Raw genomic sequence first — 25,291 nt, 5'->3', positions numbered from 1 at the left:
GTGTCCATACATTTGTCCTCTACATCTGTGTCTCAATTTCTGCCCATGCAGGGTTATACATTTTTAACAGTCAATATTTAACATAAGAAGAATCAAGTTCATGATTCAGAATAGATAAAGGGAAAAACTAATTTTTTTTTTTTCCCTGTGAGGAGGAATCAGCTTCAAATTCTTTTGTAATTTCACTACCACTATGACTAGGGTTGGCCTTCTAAGGAGACAGGCAGTCAGTTCTGCCCTGAGGCTCTCATGGGAGCTAACCTTTGTTAAGCACTTACTATACTGTCCTCCCCATGAAATTCCCACAAGGCAGGTACTGCAGGTACTACTGGGAGAGGGTAGGTAACGACCACAATTACATAGCAGGTTGATGGCACGATGCCAGCCTCTGAGCCTTTAGTCTGGCTCCAGGGAGAGCCTGGGCCTTCTTCATTGAGCCGCTGCTACCAGCAACTCACTGTTCCTTTAAATGCACACAGTCCCTGCAGGAGACTGTCCCTTAGGTAGCACTCAGACCGCCTGGCTCAAATGCACTTACTAGCTGTGTGTCCTGGGACAAGTCACTTAATCTACAGAACTGCTGTAACCATACTTAGCTTGTGTGGTTGCAGGGAGAGTTATAGTGACTAATCCATGTAAAACACCCTGCCCAGGGCCTGATGAACACTCAGCGAGTGGTAACTACTGCTACTGTTATCAGCAACACCTTATCACTTAATACGTGATAGGGAGTTAGTGGAAAGACATATTGGGGTAACGGTGAGATGCCAAAACGGGAGAGGTGACAGGAAGCCAACCACAAGCTGACAACTGTACATGCTCGCTGTCTAAAGCCAACTCGGCCCGGCCATTCAACAGCACTGCCAGTGCTTTACCAGCAGACCGAGTGTGATGCAAATGGGCCCAATTAAAGAGAGCCATGTAAAGGGCCCTCATGTAAGAGCGCTGTAAATGTAGCTGCCGCCCGGTCTTCACTAGCTGACTCCTCATCACGTGGGCCACGGGGGCTAATCCACACCCCTTCTCTCTCCTCGTTCTGCCATCTTCAAGTTCCAAACGAGCTACCACTTCGTGTTCGGTGCTCCCCTCACTCCGCATTTCTGAATGGACAGACTACTCCTGCAGCCTTCATTTTCTCATCTCTCTCTGTCTCTCTCTCTCTGGATATCTGCCATCTGGCCCTTGGAATACAAGTCAGAACCTCCACATAATTGACTTGATTTCGCAAAGAGAGCAAAGCTGTGCCCCATCTTTCCACGCTGACGAGGAAAGGAAAACAGGTGGAGAATTAAGCAGTGCAGGCGCTCACACCGACACCAAAACATGTATCACTCAAGGCGAGGGCCTCTAAAAGTGCCCAGCACAGCTCACTGTTACTAGGAGAGAAGCAATAGAACATACGTCTCAGCGGCCAAGCGGCACACAGTATCGAATGTTTAGTTCTGTCATGAATAATGGAACACTGCATTGCGGCTACAATTTTGTATTTTCATTTCAGTGTGTGCATTTCACCCGCACTGAAATGAAAATCACAATACAGAGAAACAGTAATTACTAAGTTGGACGTTCGGAGAAAGAGGAGGCCAGCTGTCACTGTATGAAAAGGTCACTGTACCATCTGCGTGCGTGAGAGTATCTGGCTTGCTGTGAGTGCTGCTTCTTCTTCTGAGGACTCGTCCGTATCCTCCTGATTTGTCAGGTTCAGGCTGGGGGTGCTGCTGGAACACTGGTACTCCTGGAGGGATGGTGTGTCCCCTTTGTCAATACTGTCCAGTGAGCGCCTGCGGACTCCCCAGTTGAAATTGTCCATGCTTTCACCCTGGAAAAGCAAGACATCGTTTCTAAGACCTCAAATACATGCTTATAAATATAGGAAAGGTAATACAGCAGCAGGAAAACATACACCAAGATGAGAAATACTTAATGCATCATCATAAGCAGAGTTTCAATCAGCCCTTCAATTTCTTGAAACTTTTAAAACATCATTCAATATTTATAATATTTAAAGGGATCAAAATATTTGGTCAATGACCTGTTTTAACTAAAGAATTCTCTTGACTTTCTATCTTATATTACCGGGGACCAACTAAATCTACTACCTAGGCCATTTCTATTCTAATACACGAACACAGATGAGACCACAAGGAAGACAAATACATCACAGATGACAACAAATAAACAATCCACAACACCAGGCTGCAACTTACCTGCAGCTCCTGGTTAGCAAAAAGGAAAACACACAGAATTAGAAAGAACGAAGACAAACATGGAAATATACACTACACTTTTGGGGAAAACTCTCTGTGATTTCTCAAACCCAAAGACTGATTCAAGCTCTGGATTAAGCTTTGTGCAGGAAGCCAACATGTGATTCAAACTACTTTTTTGTGCAAAATATATTGTGAAAAAGTCAGAGACAGACACTTAAAACAACATTTCTATGATACATTTTGGCAACACAAACTTTAGGAAAGTCTTCAAAATTTACATAGATTTAATGCTGGATACAAGGTAAAACTGACTTAAAATACCCACATTCAGTTGACAACATACAGGTTCACAGTTATTTTAGACTGTAGCATCATGGTTCTGGCTAAACCCAATGGTCATTTTTTGCTACAAAGTAGTTCAAAATCAAGATCATAGTTATCAAAACATAACCTTTGCCAATCTCAAAAGGTCAATAGGAAATAAGACAAATTTCAATTTCGCCCCACTTACGGATTTATACAAGTTAACGTTTCTGTTATTCCAAGCTGATCCTCCTTTTGTAAGGATATAACTCTTAATGCTCCTCTTTCTTAAGCCCTGATGACAAATTACAGTGTGTTGGCTAGCAAAATATGACTTATGTGTATTCCTTTACTCAAGAGGGATTGTCCAGAATAGGTTTTCAGATTTTTTTTTTTAATAAAGCAGAGGAATACTCATGTCAAATGAAATTTATGACAGAAATCAACTGTGCAAAACTGATGAACAAAACCAGGGCTGCTCCGGTTGAAAAAGGTGGCCAGGAGTCCTCGGATCTTTCCCTATTTCTCAGGTATCCTAGAAGCCCTAAGGCTCTGCAGGTCAGAGTTTGAAAGCCACCTTCCTAGAACATATCATTTCAAGTATTACGATGTAGCATAACACATAATCATGGCAACAGCCCTTGATATATATCTGGTAAATGAATGAATACACACTGTGGGCTTTCAAGGTTGGGGGATATTTTAGAAGTTTCATTAGCAGTTAAGTTTGTTTTGTAGCAAAGTACTTCCTGTTACCATGTTCGAAGCAAGACTATCTTTAGGTTTTAGAAAAGCTCTATCATTTGATTTGGCCTAATTATGAGGCATAAATTAGCACCACCCTCCCCAAATTACTGTGACTTGAATGAAAGATAGAACTACAATAAGCATCTTTAATTCCTTCTAAGGTTCTATTCAAAAGTCATATTCATTACTATGGACATTTTAGAGTACTGGATGAACCTGAAAGCATTTACAGTATTCTTAAAAAAAAATAAATAAAAGGCAAACAAAAAGAAAGAACCTGACAGTTACAAAAATGTCAAGAGCCAGCCTTTAGAGATTCTAAATTCTGCGCTGAAAAAAGCAAGTAACTACAGAAGAATTTAGAAGTGGCTCATGCCCGTGAGGTAGGGCAGCAGGTCTCTTGAACCCACCACACTTCCTTGCCTGATTGTGCAAGTTTGTCCAATTTCCTACAACATGTTTTTCAAACTGTGGGAGCGACATCAATTTTAGAGCCTGGTGACCTGCTCTTTTTAAAAAAAAAAAAAAAAAAAAACTGAAATGAAAGGAATAGAAAATATCACTGTGCCTAGCATAGAGTAAGGATGCATATTCTTGAAACTTTTATTTTAAAGGTGCGTCCACATATATACACTTGGATGTGATATAAAATGTATTAGCAATGGCCACAGCTAAAAAAAAAAAAAAAGTTTAAAAGCCACTGCCCTACAAGACGCTGAATAATACTTGTTCTTGGGCTCCTGTGAACCTGTCCACTGGTGTCTTTGGGAATATGGCGAACTAAGACATAGGAGCCTGTGCCGCCCCTCAGCCAGTGTAAGGGCGTCTGCTGATCTCTGAGGCACCATGGTCATACCCTCATATCTGCAGGGGTGGGGGCCCTGGGGGGCCGAAGCACACAGGAGGACCTCCCTAAACTGGCTTCCTATCAACAGCTAACGGTGTGACGTGGCAGAAGCCATTACATTTTATTCCTCCACCTCACCTATATGAGCCAAAGGAAACATCCCTTCAAGAGGGTTGATGAATGCATGCAAGTTATATGAGTGATTTTAATGTGTTTGGACAGAGATATATCAGTGACACGGTACGGATACCTGACAGTAAGGCATTTGGGGCTCTTGAAGACAGACATTTATAACAATTTTAGAATGAACATTTTTGTGATCTGTTTGATGTAAACTTTTCAGATTTAGGAGACTGTTGTTTAGGGGACTGACATCAACTACAGGAATAGGCCCTGAACAGCCTAACACAACCAGGGCAATGGGCAATCCTATTCTCTTTGCCACAATGACTGGTTTAGAAATTGGCAAATGTCCCAACTTGGGCCAATGAGATGTGACAAGAAGTGTGCTAAAAGCATTCGGAGAGTAACTTCTTTACTTTCATGAGAGCATTTCTGGAAGTGACCCCGGCCTTCCTCTTAACACTGCTGTGTGTGGACATAAGCAAGATCATCTGAGGTGAAGCTGACTTGCAGAGAAGGGCAGAGCCTACAGAATTGCAGAGAAACAGCTGGAAACCTCACTGAGCCTTATCCAAAATAAGCTCTAACTCTGGGCTAGCTCAGTTCTGGGAGCGTAAATCTACTTTCTGAGTTGGATTTTCCATTTAGGAAGCATCTAAACTGACACAACTATCAACTTTCTCTAAACGGAGTCAATATCAAGGACAAAATCCTTGGTATTGAATGAAATGAGGCATTTGAGAGAGCTGGCTCCAACCTAAAGAAGAAAGTGATGATCAATGTCATAAGCAGAATCTCAGCCATAGGAAAGTGTTCTAGAAGAGAGCCAAAGGCGCCTTAATCGTCAATTTAGTTTCAGGGCCACCCTCTTTAAAGTTGTCTTGATAATTTTTTTTTAAATAACTAATTTTATTTTATTTTTTAAATTCAATTTAATTTTTTTGGTCACGCTGCTCAGCATTCAGGATCTTGGTTCCCCGACCAGGGATCGAACTCGTGACCCCTGCAGTGGAAGAGTGGAATCCTAACCACTGGACTTCCAGGGAATTCCCCATGTCTGATATATTTAAATGTTAATTTTTACTATTCTGCTGCACATTAATTTGTGTAATTCATGCAAACATTTAAGTCTAAGCGCACCCTCAATTAAAAAAAATACTTTCGAAGAAATCCATTTTTACTCTGTATTTTTAAATATAAAGATGAAAAATTAGATGTTCCTTTTATTTCAGACTTATTCTGCTATGCCTGACTGTACTAATCATGTTTCGTTCCCAGTTTAGATTTTTACCTTTTGACCTTACACTGCCTTTAATCAGGAAAGACCCTGTGGTTAAATCCTTCATTTTCATGCAGTTGTTAACTATTCTATAAATATTATAAAAGAAAGCCCATATCCTTACCTCTGCATCTTCCAACTCAACATCTAAAAAGTCAAAATCCTTAAAAACGCCAAACTGTTGTTCACTGCTGTTATCTTCCACAGCTACTTCTTCCTCTTGAATTATGTCCTCCGTTGCAGAAATGAGGCTAGTCTGTTGGTCCCCGACTTCCAAATCCTCATTAGAAGAAAATACAACCTGACCCCCAGCCAAAAACAAGGCAAAACAAAACAAAACAGAAAAAGGCCATCCATCAGCTTTGTCACTCTGAATATGGGACATCAGTGCCCTAAGAGCCACTGCAGGCCTCATCTGTCAATGAGCTCAGAGCTTCAATTCGGTCTAATGTCTAACTGGGTGCATGCTTAATTAGCATAGCGGCCAAGTGTCAGAAAGGCAAGTAATAGTTTTTTCATTCTTAGCCAACACCATAAGTAAGGTAAGTTAGAAAAGGCAAGCAAGGAGACACAATAATTTCCGTTTCTTCATGGACTAACATGATTTTTAAAACCTTTACACAGGTTTTCATGATTACTCACTGATGGATTCTTCGGAAGACCAGACTCCGGACCACAGAGAGAAAGCACATTCATTAGCTTTTCTCTTGTTCTTCGCTAAGGAGAAGGAAAATGAAAACGTTACGATTCCTGATGAAATAAGACAAATTCTCAAGTTCTCAAACATAGAATAAAATGGACTCTTCTATGCTATGAACATTTATTTTAAATGTTTTTAAAACTTTTATTTTATTTATTTATTTTTTTATACCGCAGGTTCTTATTCTATGAACTTTTATGTACCTGTGATAACTGTGGCCTCTTCCAACTCACAGGCACCAAGGCATTAGAATTAGAACCAGAAGAAGTTGAGGAAGTGCTTCTCGTCACAGCAATCACTTTCGGCTTCCCGTTTCTTCCAGCTGCGCTATGCTGATCGCCATATTTATTTCCGATAATTGGTGTCTACACAGAAATAAAACGCCAGTGTTTGACTCAAATAATTCAACATAAATGGGTTAATAGTGTTATCTATAATGACATTTTTTATAAACAGCCAAAAAAAACAGCATAAGGAGAAAGATTACTTAGCATAAGGCAGATACCACAAAAATCAAAGGTAATGATGATATCTTTTTTTTTTAATCATAAGATTTCACTTTATTGGGAACAAGTCTCTGAGGAGATTACTGGAGAACTTATTCCTACTTTAAATACAGATCTGCTTTCTTTAGAAACTACCATCTTCACCTTTCCCCCCGTGATTATGAAACAGGTCCTCTTTGAAAGCTCAGAAAATATGAAAATGATTTTTAAAAAATCACCTGTCATCTCACCACTCAGACTTAATGTCTATTAATATTTTGGTGTTTTTTGATGCATGTTGTTAAGTGTGCTTCAATAAGGTGCTTTTGCAAATATTCAAGATAAGTAACAACTTCAAAGAGAAAGCTATCTACATATGTCTTACTGCAAATCTGATATATAACATTTCCAAAATTTATTTCCGTAAAATTCCATGATGAGCCCAAACTTTGGATGATCCAAAACATGTGTATTTACTTGGCTTTGTGAAGTGTCTCAAATTTGTATTTGAATATAATTTTAAGCTCACTTGCATGTCACACAAGTCCCCTTATGATCTGGTTCCTGCTTATCTCCCCAACTTCAGCCTCCACCACTCCCCTCCTGAACTTCACACTCCAGCAGAGCTGAACTTGCTCCCCAAACATGGTGCCTTTGTGGACCTATGTGTTGGCACATGTCACCTCCTTTGCATGGAACATGCACCAAGCAAACCCCTAATCACTTTGAACATTGCCTCCAGACTTCCAAGGAGGCCTACGCTGATAACCACCACCACCTCTGGGTAATTATACTTGGACATTTACCAGGTGATGGTGATTGTTTCTGGGCCTCTCTCCCCCTGCTATACGGGAGCCCCTGGACTGAGTGTGACTCATCACTGCTCCTCTAGTATATCTCCAGTGCCTATACAGAGCAGGTGCTTGGGAATTTTTTGACGAAACAAATCGAAATTAACTATGTGATATAGATCAAATGTTCTGAGGATTCGTATCACTGTTTTAAACAAAATAATTGTGACACCATCATTTTCTGACTCAGAAGAACAGCAAAGCCCAGTTTCTCTATCATATTCCCATTCTATGTATTCCATGTTAGAAATTCTCAGGTGACAGAAACCAAAACATTGGCAGTAAACATACTTTCTATCTTAAAAAAATAACCAATAAGCTCTGGATCAATTCTAATACCAAGACTAAACTGCAAAAAAATTTTTTAATCTATATAATCCTAATCAATTAAAACATGAGTAGATCTTCAGCTGTTATCTTTCTCAACTCCCCCCCGCCCCCAATACTTGATCAATAACTTCTCTTTTGAAAAATTCCTGCCTTGGCTTGTGAAAGACCATTTCGATGGCACCAAAGCCAACAAGAGTGGGCTGAGTTTCTGGAGGAAAAAAACCCAAAACTGACGCTCTCCGCGAGGGTCAAAAAATCTTTGCATGAGATTTGTATCGATATTAATATGTAACATAGTCAGGGCTCAGGTTCCCTCCGGACTGGGGGGCCCTGCCTCAGTCTAGCCCTAAAATGTAGGGCTTCTCAAATCTCAGCTTATTTTAGCCGCATTTTTCCTTCCATGATTTCAACCACCCACCTATGTGACACTGAAAACCCCTGAACTTTTTCCTTCTGCCTAAGTTTTCCTCTAAAACTTCAGATCTCTTTAGGTAATCAGCACCTCCGTCAGTATGTTTTTTAGTCTCTTCAGAGCCAGTATACCCAAGACTGAGCTCATCACGCCCTCCCTCCCTGCTAAGACCTGTTCTCCCTGCATTTCCATTCCCTTTGAAAGGTACCAACACTCACCAAGTTGTCACAGCAACTGTCCTTGTCTCTTCCTTACTTAGCACCTCCTCTCCTTCCCATCAAACCCCATCAATTACTTCCACAGACTTTTGAAAACCATCCCTTCCCTCTTTGTCTCCTCTGCAGTTGCCTAGGGACACAGTCCAACATATTATCTTTTACCCAAATTACTCTAACAGATTCCTTAAAAATTTCCACCCCGCTCCTCCCTGGTCCATTTTCTATCCTGTTGCCAGAGTGATCTTCCTAAAATGCAAATCCTAATATTTCCTATTCCAGCTAAAAATCCTTTAAGAGCGCCTGCTGCTTCAAGAGAAAACCATCTCGTCAGACAAGATGCCGGTGAGGTTCCCTGTGCCTTCAGCTTCCCCTCTCATCCCACTCTATACCTCCATCCTCTGTACTCCGTGCTCAGGGTAGGCCACACTAACTGGATGGAAGTTTCCAGAGCGTCACGCTTTCTCACGCTTATAAGCCTTCATTCACACATGCTGCTTTTTCTTGGATTACTACCCCCTCGCCCCAGACTTCCATATATACCTGTCTAGGGTTACTTATCTCTCAACATTCAGCTCAGATCAGGTTAGATGTACATGCTACGTATTCCTATAGAACTTCAAACCTACTTCCAGCCAAAGCACTTATCACAACGTTTATTTGCCTATCTCCCCAAGAGGCTATAGGCCTTCTCCCCTGAGAGTAGCCTTCTCCCCACTCCCACCCCCTTTTCATGACACCTGTCACAGCATCTACTGCTGAGTATGAGCTCGATCGATGCTTGTTGAATGACAGAATGAATAAATGAAGAAATGAAAATTTCTAATAGAGCACCTTTATCAATCTCTGAGCATCTTACCTCAGATATATCAAAATGAAAATCTAAGGTCTTCCCAGGCAACTCCTTAGAGACGTTATTAAAAATTTTAGTGAAGGATATTTCAGGAGAACCTGTATCTCCTCCGTAGGTCCTGGGGATATCGTTGGGCACGACAAGGCTTGCCGAGCGAGACACCACCAGTTTTAAGATGTTAAGGGCTTCCTTCCAATAAGGACTCTGGTTTCAAAAAATAATAGACAAATACATATTTAACTAAGAACAAAAACTTAGTGTACACTGTAGACAATGAAAATATTATTTCTATAAAAACTCCTTGTAAATTATTTTTACTTTGAGGTCCCTAACAGAGGGTCTGAGTTACAAAAGGAAAGAAAATAAGTTATTATTTGTACTGTACTGTATTATAACTTATAATAAAATAAGTTATTATTTGTACTACAAAAGGAAAGAAAATAAGTTATTATTTGTACTGTTAAATTTATGAGATCTTGTACATATAATAATGCTACCAACTCAGAATATTTTGCATTTTTCCCAATAAGTGCTTTATAAATATTATTGGTTGAGAAAGTCTAATACAGTAATCTGGCAGTTGGGGTAAAAAAAAGGGGTTGTATATATATGTGAACTTTCTAGATGAATGAAGTATATGGCTTTAAGACTCTAAAACTTTAAATGTTTTAAGTCTTGGAGATAAACAATTTTTGATGCATACTTTTTAGACATAAAAATATTAAAATACTAAAAAAATTTTAGATTTTTCTTAATGACCCAAGCCCCAAATAATAAGCATAAGTGCTGTGCTAAAACGATGCTCTCAGTGATTCCTGAGCTGTATAGGGTGAACTTTCCCCCCTATATATGGTGGCTATGTTTTCGAGTTATTCTTCTGCTTTTAGCTTTGTATATTTCTGCCAATATAATTTAGGAATGATTTACATGACAGACGTATATGTGGAGAGGAATCAATGTCTAATTAAAATTTTAGAACTTTTTTTTTTACTGCCTACTGAAAATCATATAAAAATGACTTTTTTTTCTTACTTGTGGTACCAAAATCAAACTTCAACCTTGTATTATACATATTGTTTCACAGTTGGCAGTTCTGAGAGAGGGGAAATACTACTTAAAAAAGGAAGTGAAAAATCTCTGGCAGAACTGAATTATCCAATTTAGCTAATAACATCTTGATATGAAGACATCTAAAGCATAAAATGTTACTAGCAATTAAAAATGTCCACATGGGGCTTCCCTGGTGGCACAGTGGTTAAGAATTCACCTGCCAATGCAGGGGACACAGGTTCATGCCGTGGTCCGGGAAGATCTCACATGTCGCGGAGCAACTAAGCCCGTGAACTACTGAGCTTGCACTCTAGAGCCCGTGAGCCACACTACTGAGCCTGTGCACCACAACTGCTGAAGCCCGCGAGCCATAGCTACTGAGCCTACGTGCCACAACTACTGAAGCCCGCGCACCTAGAGCCTGTGCTCCACAACAAGAAAAGCCACCACAATAAGAAGCACGCGCACTGCAACGAAGAGTAGCTCCTGCTCGCCGCAACTAGAGAAAGCCCACGCACAGTAATGAAGACCCAACGCAGCCAAAAATAAATAAATTAAATAAATAAATTTTTAAAAAATGTCCACATGATACTGTGACATTTTAAGCACATCATCGTAGAAAACAGTTTATCTTTAACAAAGTTAGACTATGTAAAAATCATCATCATTTTTTTCTTATGGAAATAATTAGGAGCTCTGGGCATTGCAAAATGCTAAAATCTCTTCAGAGATGTTTCCATAAATTATATTGGTACTTGTGTTCTAAATGTAAAAGATTATCAAGAGCTCAAGTATGTAAAATGTTTAATATTTGAATAAAGCAGAAGTCACTAACTGGGATGACCTGTCAGCTAAATATAACCTTGGTTTACCCAACATTTAAAAATAAATTTGAGGACTTCCCTGGTGGCGCAGTGGTTAAGAATCTGCCTGCCAATGCAGGGGACGTGGGTTCGAGCCCTGGTCCGGGAAGATCCCACATGCCGCGGAGCAACTAAGCCTGTGCACCACAACTACTGAGCCTGTGTTCTAGAGCCCGCGAGCCACAACTACCGAGCCCACGTGCCACAACTACCAAAGCCCACGCGCCTAAAGCCCGTGCTCCGCAACAAAAGAAGCCACTGCAATGAGAAGCCCGTGGACTGCAACGAAGAGTAGCCCCCGCTTGCCGCAACTAGAGAAAGCCCGCATGCAGCAAAGACCCAACACAGCCAAAACATAAATAAATTAAAAATAAAAGAAATTAATTTAAAAATAGAAAGAAATTTGAAAAGAAATTTGAGATATTTTAAAATCAGGCGAATTTAAAGAAAAACCCAGATTTTGAGCTTCTCTTTATAAATTAGAAAAGAAAAAGTAGAAGTTCTGGCCACAGTGGACCTGTACTCCAACATGGCAACCATTCTTAGTCATGCTGTTCCTTTTAGATGAGGAATGTGCAGTTCACTTAGTCATAAATCTATGCCCTCTTACGGTTACTTGCTGGCCCAGTGGGCATATAAGCTTGTGGTTCTGAACAAAAGAAATGTATCTATGTTTCATAAATTAGTAATTCAATGTGCTATGTATTTCTGCGGGTGATCCAGCAAATATCTGATGAGTTAACTTCTTTAAGCCTTAAGGGAAAAAGAAGAGAAAAGTGCTGTAGGAAAAAAAATATAATTGTTGAGTGGTGAAGCCTTGCTCCTTAAGAGATAAAAATAGAGAAGATACACAGGGTTACCAAAGAAACCTATTTTTTCATATTGGCAATCACTGATTTTCAAGGGAATCTAAAAAATAACCCAGATTCCCCAATAAAAATACTGAAAAACATTTTAATACAGTTTTGTTACCTTCAGATATGGACTAGAACACAAACTCATTGCAGCTGAGTATTTCCATTTGTAAATTTTGCTTTAGTGAATGCAAATATCACTGGAGTAGAAACACAAAGTATTAATCTGTTAAGGCTCTCAAAGAGTTTGCTCTGTTTGGTCAGTTGTATCCATAATACTGCTCTGCTTATCAAGGCCTTTCTTACAGATAGTTCAAAAGTGAAATTCAGTACAGACCAAGTTGACTTGTCGCCATTTACAGTTAAACCAAGTCTGATTTTCTACTTTCTAAATATCTGGCACTTTTTACCAGACACAGAAAGCAACTCTCAAATACAGACTCTTCAAAGAGTTCTTCTGTTTCTAAAAGTAATATCTGTTCATTATGTAGGATTTGGTTAAAAACAGAAAGGAACAAAGAGTCACAATCATACTGTCCAGAGACAGTGACTGCTGCCATTTGTGTATATTCCTTCTAGTGATTCCTGAAATGTACATTCGTAGATGTAAATCATTAAAAATAAAAATCAGGAATCATGCCAATCCTACCGTTCAGATTCTGCTTTACGTCACTCACGTTGAGAACATTTTCTCATGTTGTAAACTACTCCTGAAAACATGATTTCTGAACTAACCACTTCCCCTATCTTAGACACTTAAGGTGTTTCCAATTTTTTATGATTATAAATTGTTTCGAGATGAACACCTCTATACGTGAGATTTAGGGTCACTCACCTGTACATATTTGCCAATAATCTTTATGATCTCCAGATTAAACTGCTTGACCGGGGCAGCAGAGAGGTCAATATGACTCAAAAGACTATAGATGATCTGTAGTAATGATTGCTGCATACTGGACAGTCCTTTTTCTAACAACTGAAAGTAACATTAAAAAGTATACTTTAATCAGTTTAAAGAAAATTCCACAGGGTTTACATTAGTGATGTTGAAAACCATAATAGATTTAACCTAAGAGTTTATGGTTAGAGTTATCAGAAATCCAGAGAATAATGAAGGTAAAAGGTAATGTCTATTATTGTTACTTGTCCTTGCTGCAGAAAGGAGAATTAGACAGATTACTTGTCATCTTACTCTTAGTGCTTTCTTTTATATCCTTAACTAATTTAGTTAAACACCATTTATTTTAGGTTAAGAGAAAAACCGCTACACCACCGTCACCAAAGAATAACTACCCGCAAGCCATTCACACCAGCCACTTACTACCTATGTGATCTTGGATAAGTATCTTATTTCTCCGAGCCTTGGTTTTTAAAAATAAAACTGATAACACTTGCCTCATAGGGTTTGTAGGACAATTAAATTATATATGTGTAGTTTTAAATATATGTAACTAATTTTAGCACTGTTGTTAGTAATAATTTGAGAGTTATTAATAATCATAAAACAAGGATAACTTACACTAATAAGAGTAACACTGGGGACAAAGCATTCTCTCTGTAGACTGGAACTATATGGCCCACATGTGGTACCCAATAGGCTGTATTGTGCCAGTGCCAGACCTTAGAACCCCATGGGTGGGTCTTCAGGGAGCGCTAGTGTTGCTTTAGTGTTGAACTTTATGGTGGCGCAAAAGTGAAAGCTAGACTAAGGCACTTAAATTCAAAGCCAGTTAAGGATGTCTGGCTTTATGTTGGCTCTTGTCCTAAAGGTGTAGGTATAAGATAACCTAGCGATGGGCATTCATTCAGGTTAGGAAGCTCTCAGGCAGAGGGCTCACACTGTTGGCTCACCTAAATATAAAGTCGATGGGAGTAAACCCATCCAAACCAACACCTTAAAAATCCACACCAGTCCTGAGCACTTTATGATGCTCACCATCAGTGACTTAGCTGCTAAGTTAAACAGTGCTATGAGCAATACTTAAAATGTTTACTGAGTTACAAATAATTTAACTTTGTACGGTGTGTTAGGTTTAGTTGCCAGAGGTCAACTTTCTGAAAAGGAAGGTATCACTGACAAACATTTTTAGTGACTAGGAATTTCTTCCTTTTGAGGGTCTCCTTGTGGCTCTCTACTCACTAATTTACTTTTCTAGGCACAAAGTTAGTTCTTCAACAAATAAATACAGTAGACCCTTGAATAACAGGTTTGAACTGCATGGGTCCACTTATATGTAGATTTTTTTTCAATAGTAAACACTACAGCACTACAGGACTCACAGTTGGCTGAATCACGGACGTGGAGGGCTGACTGTAAGTTACATGTGGATCTGACTGTGTGCAGGCTTGGCACCGTTAACTCCTGCATTGTTCAAGGTCAACTGTATTAACTTTTCATGCTGTTCTATCACCAGATTTAAAAATTCTATTTACCCCCCACCAAATCATATTTTACATTAGGAAGGAAATATATCATCAAAATTAAAACTTGTCCAGCAGAAATGACTTTGCATGCTGTATTACTATTCTAGAAAGGATCTCAAAGCCAAGAGCTGGTTTTGTAGAAACAAAAAGATAACCATTCCCTAGGATCAAGGCCAGGAAAAAACCCATTTGCCTTTTGAAATAAAGGTGAGGTTTATATTATTATGAGTTTTATGTCACTTAAGGACAGTGAATGAGGAAATAAACACTGAAAATTTAAAAAAATAACCTTTATAAAAACTTCCTCACTTGAAAGATATTACCTATATTTTTCTTCAAAAAAAGATGTTACCTATATTCACTCTCAAAGAAAATTTGAAGATTAATTAGCATCAGTGCTGCTTCTAGAAATAAATCTACTTGAAAATTTTGCCACAGAGCAGTTGAAAAATCCTTTTTTGGGGGGGTGAATTTACCTCTGCAAGATAAGTCACAAGACTAAATGTAGTATCTGAGAAGGAGTCATGCAGGTATCTACACACTACGTTGATCCAGTTAGAACAGTCTCTGGAATACGTGTGCGTACTGTACAGACTCATCATGTGAGCCAGATTGACAAGCGTTGGGCATTTTTCTTCTGCACAAACCTAAAAAAGCAAACAAAAATTTCATTCACTTAAAGACAGTTAAGTTTAAACTTGATTTTATAGTAAATGTATTTATTTAATGAATCAATTTAGATATATATGTTGAAGAGTTAATGCATTTTATTTCAATACGGTAGAGAAGTTAAACAGAAGAGGAAAAAGCACAAGGCATTCTTAAGAGAATGCCTTAGATCAGACGGAGAGGATTAATATGTCAAGCACTTCCGTGGGTGTTAAATAGTATGGCTTTTTTTCAGTCTGATGTAAAACGTCTTTGGTAGAAACCCAAACGTTTTTGTAAACCCTGTGTGTCATTCCTTAAAAAGAGTTTTGTTTTGTAAAATCTATATACGGTTCACTGCACAAATAACTAAACAGGCAGGCTCAACGTGGGAATCCTCAGCGAGGTTCGGAGCTGCTATGCCAAAGAAGAAATGCTTTAGTCTCAAGCTGTCCGGGGTATCTCACTAGAGCAGTCAACTGCAGAAGCCTCAACCTGTGTGATATAGTCAAAGGACTTCATTGGAGGACTGATAAAACGTTTTGAGTCCTGCATCTCCAGTGAATGGCAATCTCCAGTGTGGACGTCAAGCTACTGTTCAGGAAATCACCTAAAGCTCTTAAGGTCCTTGGCCAATCATTTACAGGCTACTACAAAGTGTACTGACTTCCTAGACTTTGCGTGATACGGTACTACAGAATCTGAATCAACAAATGTTTGGGAGGATCTTACTGACTAAATGCACCTTCATAGTCCGTTTGTTCCCTGAGTTAACTGGTGAGGATGTTCCTTAACCTCTCCAAGGATACCTGGACAATGAAGAACTGGAAAAAGGCCACCCTCGTCTTATAGCCTTATCTATCATGAAAGGCTAGCCTCGTTGAAATTTCTTTTAGTTTTCCTTTTTTCATTTTCCTCACTTATTCTTCCATCTTATTGATGTTTTGGTATGTATTTTCACAAATTGCCTAGAGCATTTGATAAAGAAAGTAGAGTATTACCTACTAAAATATATGTATTTTCAACTTTCAGATGACTATAACTGACTTTTACTTTGATTTGTCATGCAGACGGCATCACTGGATATCCAGCCCAAGATATGAAGGCATGCAAGACTATGCAGAGACTAATACAGTACCTTGGAAGTTATTTTATAAAATCATTAAAAGCAGTTGTTTTCATGCCATTAGCCTTTTACTCATAAAACAGACACCAGGAAGAAAAAAGAAAAGTTGTTTGATATTTCTGATTCGTATTTCAAAATATAATAATTTATCACACTATTTTTAAAAAACCACATAACTTTATAATTTCAAAATTTGTTATCCTTCAGCAAAAATTTTTATAGTTTAGAGTAAATTCTTTAATCTTATCCTGAAGAATAAGGCATTCCTATAGAATTCTTATATTCTTAAAGAATATTTTATGAAAGCATGATTTTTTAAAAACCTATTTTTTGAAACAGAAGAAAGTTCTTTGGAATAATAGGCTGTGTAATTTTATAGTAAAGCAAATGGCTTAGATTTAATTTTGGAACTTTGGAATTACCAGGTTAAAATACAAGCCAAAAAAGAGTATGCTTTATAACAAACTTTTTTAGCATACTATTTTTTGCCATAATGAATAGCTAAAAAGGACAATATTTGTCCTAAGTGTTGCCTCATTTTGAAATCCTGTGCTCTCCAAGGGCACAAACAGTAGAAAGAGTGATATTTTTGCATAATGAGGAAGCACATAATGGCAGAAAATTATTCTCAACAGTTTAAGTGAGAGAACAATTAAGGAATCAATTTAGTTCACATCCTGCAGGTTGCTGAAAGGCCACAGAGGGAACCTTGTGTGCTGCTCAACAGGAAGAAAACAGACTTAATAGCAGTTTATGACGAACAGAAAGCCACATATTTGATTTCTTAAAAACATAAAAGATATTTGGGACTTTCCTGTGCTTTGCCTCGGGCGTGACAGCAGAGGCTTGGAGCTCAAGGGGCTTCTATGGCCTTCCGGCCATGCTGTGCTTCTCACCTGACCCAACACTTAGCAAAGTACTCAGCACTTCAGCTGCCAATCTCGAATGCTTCTACTTCCCTTATCAAGGGATTTATGCTTTTTACTTTCTTAAAATCCCCAAAGAAGCCAATATACATTTTTTCCTTATATTTTCTTTCTTACCCCTCATGTAGAAAAAAATAAAATCTTTGTTTACATTTTCCTAATGGTGTGTTATTAGAATATTTAAATGAAAGTCATTTAAATAAATTATTTTAAAAATCAGTTTTAGACCTCATTAATACAAATACATGCTGTTGGGTTTTTGAGTGCAAACCATCATTTTCAAAACTAAGATATGTCTCCATGAACTATAATAATGGCTCTTCTTTTTAAATACATGCTTTTAAAATGGTTAAGAATTTCTCCATATCTATTTAGAAATTTAAATAAGGATGGATTCAACAGCAAATTTTATTAAATATTTTCTTGTCACTTATTAAATATTTTCTAACCAGATAATGAAAATGTTCTTACTCTTGTTACTGTCTATGTGATTAATTTTTTCACTCCATTGGCACCCAGAGATAAATTTGCACTTAACAGTATTGAAACGTGGGCCATAGAGAGATGGGTGTTTTATTTGGTTTTCTAGAAGTTTGCTCTTTCCATTTACTGCTGTGCTACTTGCTAACTGAATCTCAGGTTTGAAAGAAATTGCTTATATAAAAACCTCTTCCAGAGAAATTTACTTGCTTGTTCCCTTCTGTTGCAGACTTCTCTGATTTTTCTCCCAGTGCTTTAGCCAGGTTATCTTACTTATATTACTATTGAGTCACCCCCTCCAGTTCACCTGATTTCCTGTTGTATGTATATTACTTGTAAATTCCTACAACTCCTTCTTGTAACTGTTTGTATTTTCAGCCTGAAAAGTCTTTTTTTCCAAGACTCAATGTGACCAAAAAAATAAATATATAAAATAAAATTAGTTAAGAATTAAGTTTAAGCGGAAGGTAAGGTATTTGTGATCTCTTTATTGTTCTTAAGAGGAAGTTACTAAATAGATAAAATGTCAAAATCATATTCTTTTACAATTAAGACTAAGAGCTATAACACTTTTAAACAAATGTTCACAAACGATTTAAAAATAGCTACATACGTGTTTAAGAAATATATGATGGGAGAGAAAGAGTCAAATAAGGAAGAAAAAAGAATGAAGGGAGCAGAGAGAGAAGATAAAGAGAATATTAGAAGGAAAAAGGCAAACATAAAGGGAGAGAGAACTTTCAGAATCAAAAAATACATTATGCCCTCTTCTTCCGCGGGGCCTTTGCACATGCAGTTTCTCCTGCCTGGAAAATTTCTACCTTCAGCCCTGCTCTTGTTTCTCATCCAGGGACTTTATTTTGGTTATTCTTATTTGCCCTTCAAGTCCGCTTAGATATGACTTCCCCCAGGCAGACTTTTGCTTTATGTGTCCCTAGAATATTTTGTTCTCCCATTGCAAAGTCACCAGACTCTATGGTGATTGTCTACTTACTTGACTGCACCGCCACCCTAAGGCCCATAGGGCTAAGGATTCTATTTACTCTGATTATCATTGTATTTCCAGCACCTGATCCAGTGCTCAGTACATATCTGGCGGCAAATAAATGAATGACTTGGAAACTGACAGAGGAATAAAGTAGGGAAACAGAGCAGAAAAAGATTCAGACTCAGAGGAGAGCTACTCTAAACAAATAATTTTATTCACTGTCATTTGAGCAGCTTACATATCATTACTATATTACTCCTTCATATGCATAAAAGAATAAAAATTTAGATAGGAAGTGACAGTAAAAAGATTTTTAAGAGATTTCCCCCCTTAAGATAAACTCCAGAGAAAATTCCCTAAAGTGTTATCTTCCAGCATCACATTTGCTTACCTTTGCTATTCGACTAGCTGTTTCTTTGCAAAACTGAGTTGGGCTGTCAAAATGCTGGATTAAGTGAGGCAATAAGCAAAGGATGTTAAGAGGAAAGCCTATCAAAAAAAAAAAAGCAAACAATAACCAATTTTATTGCACATTATTTTAAAAATTAAAGGATTTTTTTTTTCATGGTTCACAAAAACCATTTTCTTTTTATTTCCTGGAGTACTTGATCTTCTTAAAAAAAAAAATTTTTTTTTTTTTTTTGCTTTTACCAAAGAATTTAAGCTATCTCACATATTAAGCAAACCATAACTGTTGGTGGAAAAGCAGAAATTAGTAGATTTCAAAACCAACGATTAGTTTACATTTCACTATATTTAAAAAAAGCAAAGAGTTGGTGCAATTCTAGTCACATCACCTGACAACTGGGAAGGATCCACCAACGTGTGTTTGGAGACAGCAATGAGTTTACTCAGGAGGTGCACTGTCATTTCCTGTGTGGATACTGAGGTAAAACCCTTAAGGAAGAGCTGCTGAAGGCCTGGGAAATTATTCCACTTCAGTTTGCTTTGTACGGTTTCAATCTTCTCTCGACTCTCCGATTTTTCCAAAGGCAGGTGGATCAGCAGTTTGTTGAGAAGTCTGAGAGCCAGGAGGTATTCATATTCATAATCTGATTCTAATAAGGATGCTGCTATCCAAAAAATGGTGGCCATCAAGCTGGCAGGCTCAGTAGTGGGCTGCACATCATACACGGCTTTCTCTCTCAGGGAGGAAAGGCTTCGAGTCCTCGCTAAGCTACTGCTGTGGTTGAGCCGTCCATCCATTATATCCAGTGTATTACTCCGCCGCCGGTCACCTCTTCGGTCACCAATTAAACTTAACCTCAAAGAGTTACTTCTTGCATTACTGCTATATCCCAAATAACTGCTACTATTAATGGGACTTGTGCTTAGATTGAGTTGTCCAGTGCTTTTCCTGTTAGCTGCATACTTGTTTCCCATTATAGGATCATGGTATGAGGTTCTTTAAAAAAAAAAAAAAAAAAAAAGATGAATCCACTCACAATCACTTCTTTTGCTACGTTAATTGTACTCTTGAAAACACTGCAAAATGGTAACCGTTACCAGGAATAATCATTTTTAAGTATACCTGACTTTGCTTAACCCAATTTCAGTTCTTTCCTCCCTATTAAAAGGTACAACAGTATCTTTTCCACTGTGGCTACTTTGGGTTGGATGAGGTTTGATTTGAAGCGAAAATTCTGCTATAGTTATCGCTGATAACTTTCAGCTCTGGGATTTAGTACAGATTACGTCCAAAGCAGGCCTCGTTTGTCTCACCCCCAGACTCGAAGGTCCTGATGTCCCTGTTTCTGTCAATTCACATTCTTTACAAAAGAACCAAGCTCAAAAATTTAGTTTTGATTTCTCCTTCTCCCTCACATCTAATTATCACTGATTAAAAAATAATTACAGAATACTTTCTACGTGTGCCAGCAGTACGCAAAAGGCTAGGAATATTAAAGTCCATGGAAATGGATAGATCAGAGCCTGTTAGTTGCTGTTATGAAAATATTAAGAAAATACTGTGAGATCCCAAAGGATGGAATGCTTAGCATTCCCCTGGGGCAGTTAGAAATATTTAGCTAGGGGGTGATATTAAGACGGGACTTGAAGGATAAATCAATTTGGGATTTGCAAGGAAGACAAAGTTCGAAGAGAGGCTGGTCCAGGGAGAAGGAACAATATGTGGAAGGTGTGAGTCCCGAGGAGCCTGGCCTGCTGGGGTGACAAGAGGATGTTGGGTGTGGCAGTAATACAGCCTGTCACTGAGGCTGAAGCCGAGTAGCACGGCAGAAAGGTCTCTGACTAGGGTGTCAGAGGAACGGCACTGCTGCATACTAGCCCCGTGAGCTTTCACACGTCTCACTATCTGAGGCTCGTTTTCCCACCGGCAATCCATCTGAGTTTAGGGGTAGCACTCTCACTGCCGATATTAGAACAATATAGTATTACACATATTTAGCTATTGAAGGCCTAAATACAAATCTACCGGTTGCCTAGTTTTTCAGTTCTTACTGAGAAAGGGCAGAAAGAAGATCGTAATGCTTCATGGTTTCCGCCAAAGTATCAATTGCAGATTCCAACGTGAGAAGAAGCTCAATCACAAATCCCTAGAAAAAAAAGGCAGATCTTAATTAATCATACTCTGGAAAGAAGAAACTGCAATGCACTTCCTGATGAGATTTCAAAATAGAACAAACTCCACGTTAATATTACAAAATAAACTCTTGAGCAACATGATCTTGCTGATGGATGAGAATGCATCAAACTAATGGTATAAACTGATTATACTGGCAACACGATTCACCCAAAATTTTTGGGTGAATCTGGCCCAAAATTACCTGGGCCAGAAATCTAGGAGCCATCCTTGCTTCTTTCTCTCACATCTAAATTGAATCCATCTGCATCTTGAAAATATTACTTTAAAAATAAATCCTAAATCTGACTTCTTTTCTCTACCTCCATAGCTTCCCTTAATCCAAACTATCACCATTTTGGCCTGGACTCTTAAAAAGAGCCTCTTAACTGACCTCTCTTGCCTTCCTAAGGATTCCACCTAGCCTCCAGAGTGAGTTTTTTTAAAAAAGCAAGTCATATCCATCACCTTCCTTTTAAAACCAATGGGTGGTTTCCCATCAATTCAGAGTAAACTCCCAGCTCTCACCAGAACCTCCTTGGCCTCACATGATCTGGACCTGCTTACCTCATCAATCTCCTGCCTCTGGAGGTCCCCAAGCAGTACATTCTAGCCACATTGGTTTGCTTGATGTTCCTTTATTTTGTTTTATTTTAATTTTTGGCTGAGTCATGAGGCTTGCGGGATATTAGTTCCCTGACCAGGGATTGAGCCCTTCTGGGCCCCAGAAGTGAAAGCGCCCAGTCAGTCCTAACCACTGGACCACCAGGGAATTCCCCTGATGTTCCTTTAAAAAGCCAATTGCTTCTGCCTCAGGCCCTTTGCACTTGTCAGTCCTATTTCCCTCTGTCCTCTTCCCCAGATTATCACAGGGCTCACTTCATTTAAACGTGTTCAAAACCCTTTTTCTCAGATGATCATATATTAAAAAAAAAAAAGAAAAAATCCTCTCCCCCATCATTCCTTAATCTGTTACTCTACCTTATTATTTTCACAGCATTCATCACTAAGTAAACTTGTATTATACATTATTGGTGGATTAAAGGCTTGTTTCCCCAATGAAATGTGAGCTCCAGAATGCCAGGAACTTTGTCCCACTGTGGCTACTTTGGGTTGGATGAGGTTTGATTTGAAGCGAAAATTCTGCTATAGTTATCGCTGATAACTTTCAGCTCTGGGATTTAGTACAGATTACGTCCAAAGCAGGCCTCGTTTGTCTCACCCCCAGACTCGAAGGTCCTGATGTCCCTATTTCTGTCAATTCACATTCTTTACAAAAGAACCAAGCTCAAAAATTTAGTTTTGATTTCTCCTTCTCCCTCACATCTAATTATCACTGATTAAAAAATAATTACAGAATACTTTCTACGTGTGCCAGCAGTACGCAAAAGGCTAGGAATATTAAAGTCCATGGAAATGGATAGATCAGAGCCTGTTAGTTGCTGTTATGAAAATATTAAGAAAATACTGTGAGATCCCAAAGGATGGAATGCTTAGCATTCCCCTGGGGCAGTTAGAAATATTTAGCTAGGGGGTGATATTAAGACGGGACTTGAAGGATAAATCAATTTGGGATTTGCAAGGAAGACAAAGTTCGAAGAGAGGCTGGTCCAGGGAGAAGGAACAATATGTGGAAGGTGTGAGTCCCGAGGAGCCTGGCCTGCTGGGGTGACAAGAGGATGTTGGGTGTGGCAGTAATACAGCCTGTCACTGAGGCTGAAGCCGAGTAGCACGGCAGAAAGGTCTCTGACTAGGGTGTCAGAGGAACGGCACTGCTGCATACTAGCCCCGTGAGCTTTCACACGTCTCACTATCTGAGGCTCGTTTTCCCACCGGCAATCCATCTGAGTTTAGGGGTAGCACTCTCACTGCCGATATTAGAACAATATAGTATTACACATATTTAGCTATTGAAGGCCTAAATACAAATCTACCGGTTGCCTAGTTTTTCAGTTCTTACTGAGAAAGGGCAGAAAGAAGATCGTAATGCTTCATGGTTTCCGCCAAAGTATCAATTGCAGATTCCAACGTGAGAAGAAGCTCAATCACAAATCCCTAGAAAAAAAAGGCAGATCTTAATTAATCATACTCTGGAAAGAAGAAACTGCAATGCACTTCCTGATGAGATTTCAAAATAGAACAAACTCCACGTTAATATTACAAAATAAACTCTTGAGCAACATGATCTTGCTGATGGATGAGAATGCATCAAACTAATGGTATAAACTGATTATACTGGCAACACGATTCACCCAAAATTTTTGGGTGAATCTGGCCCAAAATTACCTGGGCCAGAAATCTAGGAGCCATCCTTGTTTCTTTCTCTCACATCTAAATTGAATCCATCTGCATCTTGAAAATATTACTTTAAAAATAAATCCTAAATCTGACTTCTTTTCTCTACCTCCATAGCTTCCCTTAATCCAAACTATCACCATTTTGGCCTGGACTCTTAAAAAGAGCCTCTTAACTGACCTCTCTTGCCTTCCTAAGGATTCCACCTAGCCTCCAGAGTGAGTTTTTTTAAAAAAGCAAGTCATATCCATCACCTTCCTTTTAAAACCAATGCGTGGTTTCCCATCAATTCAGAGTAAACTCCCAGCTCTCACCAGAACCTCCTTGGCCTCACATGATCTGGACCTGCTTACCTCATCAATCTCCTGCCTCTGGAGGTCCCCAAGCAGTACATTCTAGCCACATTGGTTTGCTTGATGTTCCTTTATTTTGTTTTATTTTAATTTTTGGCTGAGTCATGAGGCTTGCGGGATATTAGTTCCCTGACCAGGGATTGAGCCCTTCTGGGCCCCAGAAGTGAAAGCGCCCAGTCAGTCCTAACCACTGGACCACCAGGGAATTCCCCTGATGTTCCTTTAAAAAGCCAATTGCTTCTGCCTCAGGCCCTTTGCACTTGTCAGTCCTATTTCCCTCTGTCCTTTTCCCCAGATTATCACAGGGCTCACTTCATTTAAACGTGTTCAAAACCCTTTTTCTCAGATGATCATATATTAAAAAAAAAAAAGAAAAAATCCTCTCCCCCATCATTCCTTAACCTGTTACTCTACCTTATTATTTTCACAGCATTCATCACTAAGTAAACTTGTATTATACATTATTGGTGGATTAAAGGCTTGTTTCCCCAATGAAATGTGAGCTCCAGAATGCCAGGAACTTTGTCTTGTTCATTACTGTATCCTCGGTGTCTAAAACAGTGTTAATAAAGTCATGAGTCTGTACAGACCTACATAAGCTCTCTATTGCAGTATTTCACTGAATTTATCTTAACAAATGAAATTCAGTGTTCTAGTTTACATCTAACTTTAAATTCCTCTTATATCTTGTGGTCATCTCAGAATAATATCCAGGTGTGTGTGATAAAGCTGTTTCTGATAGGCACTATTTAGTTCAATTAGTATGTTATGAAACATTAATTACACAACTGTGTTTCTTAATTCTTTGCTTGTCAGCATCTGACATCAGTAATTCTATACAACCATTATCTTGCTCTACCTGCCATGATTTACATTTGGCAATAAGTCCTTGACAACGAGGAGTGCTCGATACTTGCTGAAAGAATTCAATGAACTACCTGTGCATCTTCTCCTGGATCCCCTACAGTTTCTACAAGTCTGGAGAGAACATCAGAAAGTGTAGTTGCCGAAAGAGGCTGCTTAAGGGCCCTGAAAATCTGAAAGGATCTCCCAGCATAGTGTCGAGAAGAACAAGAAAGTGCTGTCTGCAGAGCAACCTCGCTAAGATGATGTTCCAAGTGAATTCCTTCTGTGAAAGCAAAGGAAACAAGTAAGTGCTTGTTTTTCAGGATATATATAGGGGGTTATGATCAGAGGCTAATAACCATGTTAAACCCAGCACAATACGTGGCAAACTGGGTGGGCACTAATATTTCATAAGTCAATGCTTTTTCTTTTCATTAAATTCCACCTACACTTTATTTATTTATTTTATTTATTTATTTATTTTTTTTGTGGTATGCGGGCC

General features: G+C 38.7%; 1 protein-coding gene across 1 annotated transcript in view; it reads right to left on the bottom strand.

Moving 5' to 3' along the window:
* Nucleotides 1-25,291, bottom strand: part of FRYL (FRY like transcription coactivator) — a 248,563-nt gene that overhangs the window by 26,417 nt on the left and 196,855 nt on the right. Inside the window, exons 44-54 of the mRNA XM_007114521.4 lie at nt 24,882-25,072; nt 23,256-23,350; nt 19,512-20,119; nt 19,106-19,203; nt 15,023-15,193; nt 12,958-13,098; nt 9,362-9,559; nt 6,413-6,574; nt 6,152-6,226; nt 5,634-5,810; nt 1,616-1,819 (exon numbers count right to left, since the gene is read on the bottom strand). Coding sequence (XP_007114583.2) covers nt 1,616-1,819; nt 5,634-5,810; nt 6,152-6,226; nt 6,413-6,574; nt 9,362-9,559; nt 12,958-13,098; nt 15,023-15,193; nt 19,106-19,203; nt 19,512-20,119; nt 23,256-23,350; nt 24,882-25,072 — 2,120 coding nt within the window. The remainder of the gene's footprint in view (nt 1-1,615; nt 1,820-5,633; nt 5,811-6,151; nt 6,227-6,412; nt 6,575-9,361; nt 9,560-12,957; nt 13,099-15,022; nt 15,194-19,105; nt 19,204-19,511; nt 20,120-23,255; nt 23,351-24,881; nt 25,073-25,291) is intronic.

Source organism: Physeter macrocephalus, chromosome 7 (assembly GCF_002837175.3).
Source record: "Physeter macrocephalus isolate SW-GA chromosome 7, ASM283717v5, whole genome shotgun sequence".
Taxonomy (NCBI): domain Eukaryota; kingdom Metazoa; phylum Chordata; class Mammalia; order Artiodactyla; family Physeteridae; genus Physeter; species Physeter macrocephalus.
This window is presented reverse-complemented; position numbering and strand designations above follow the sequence as displayed.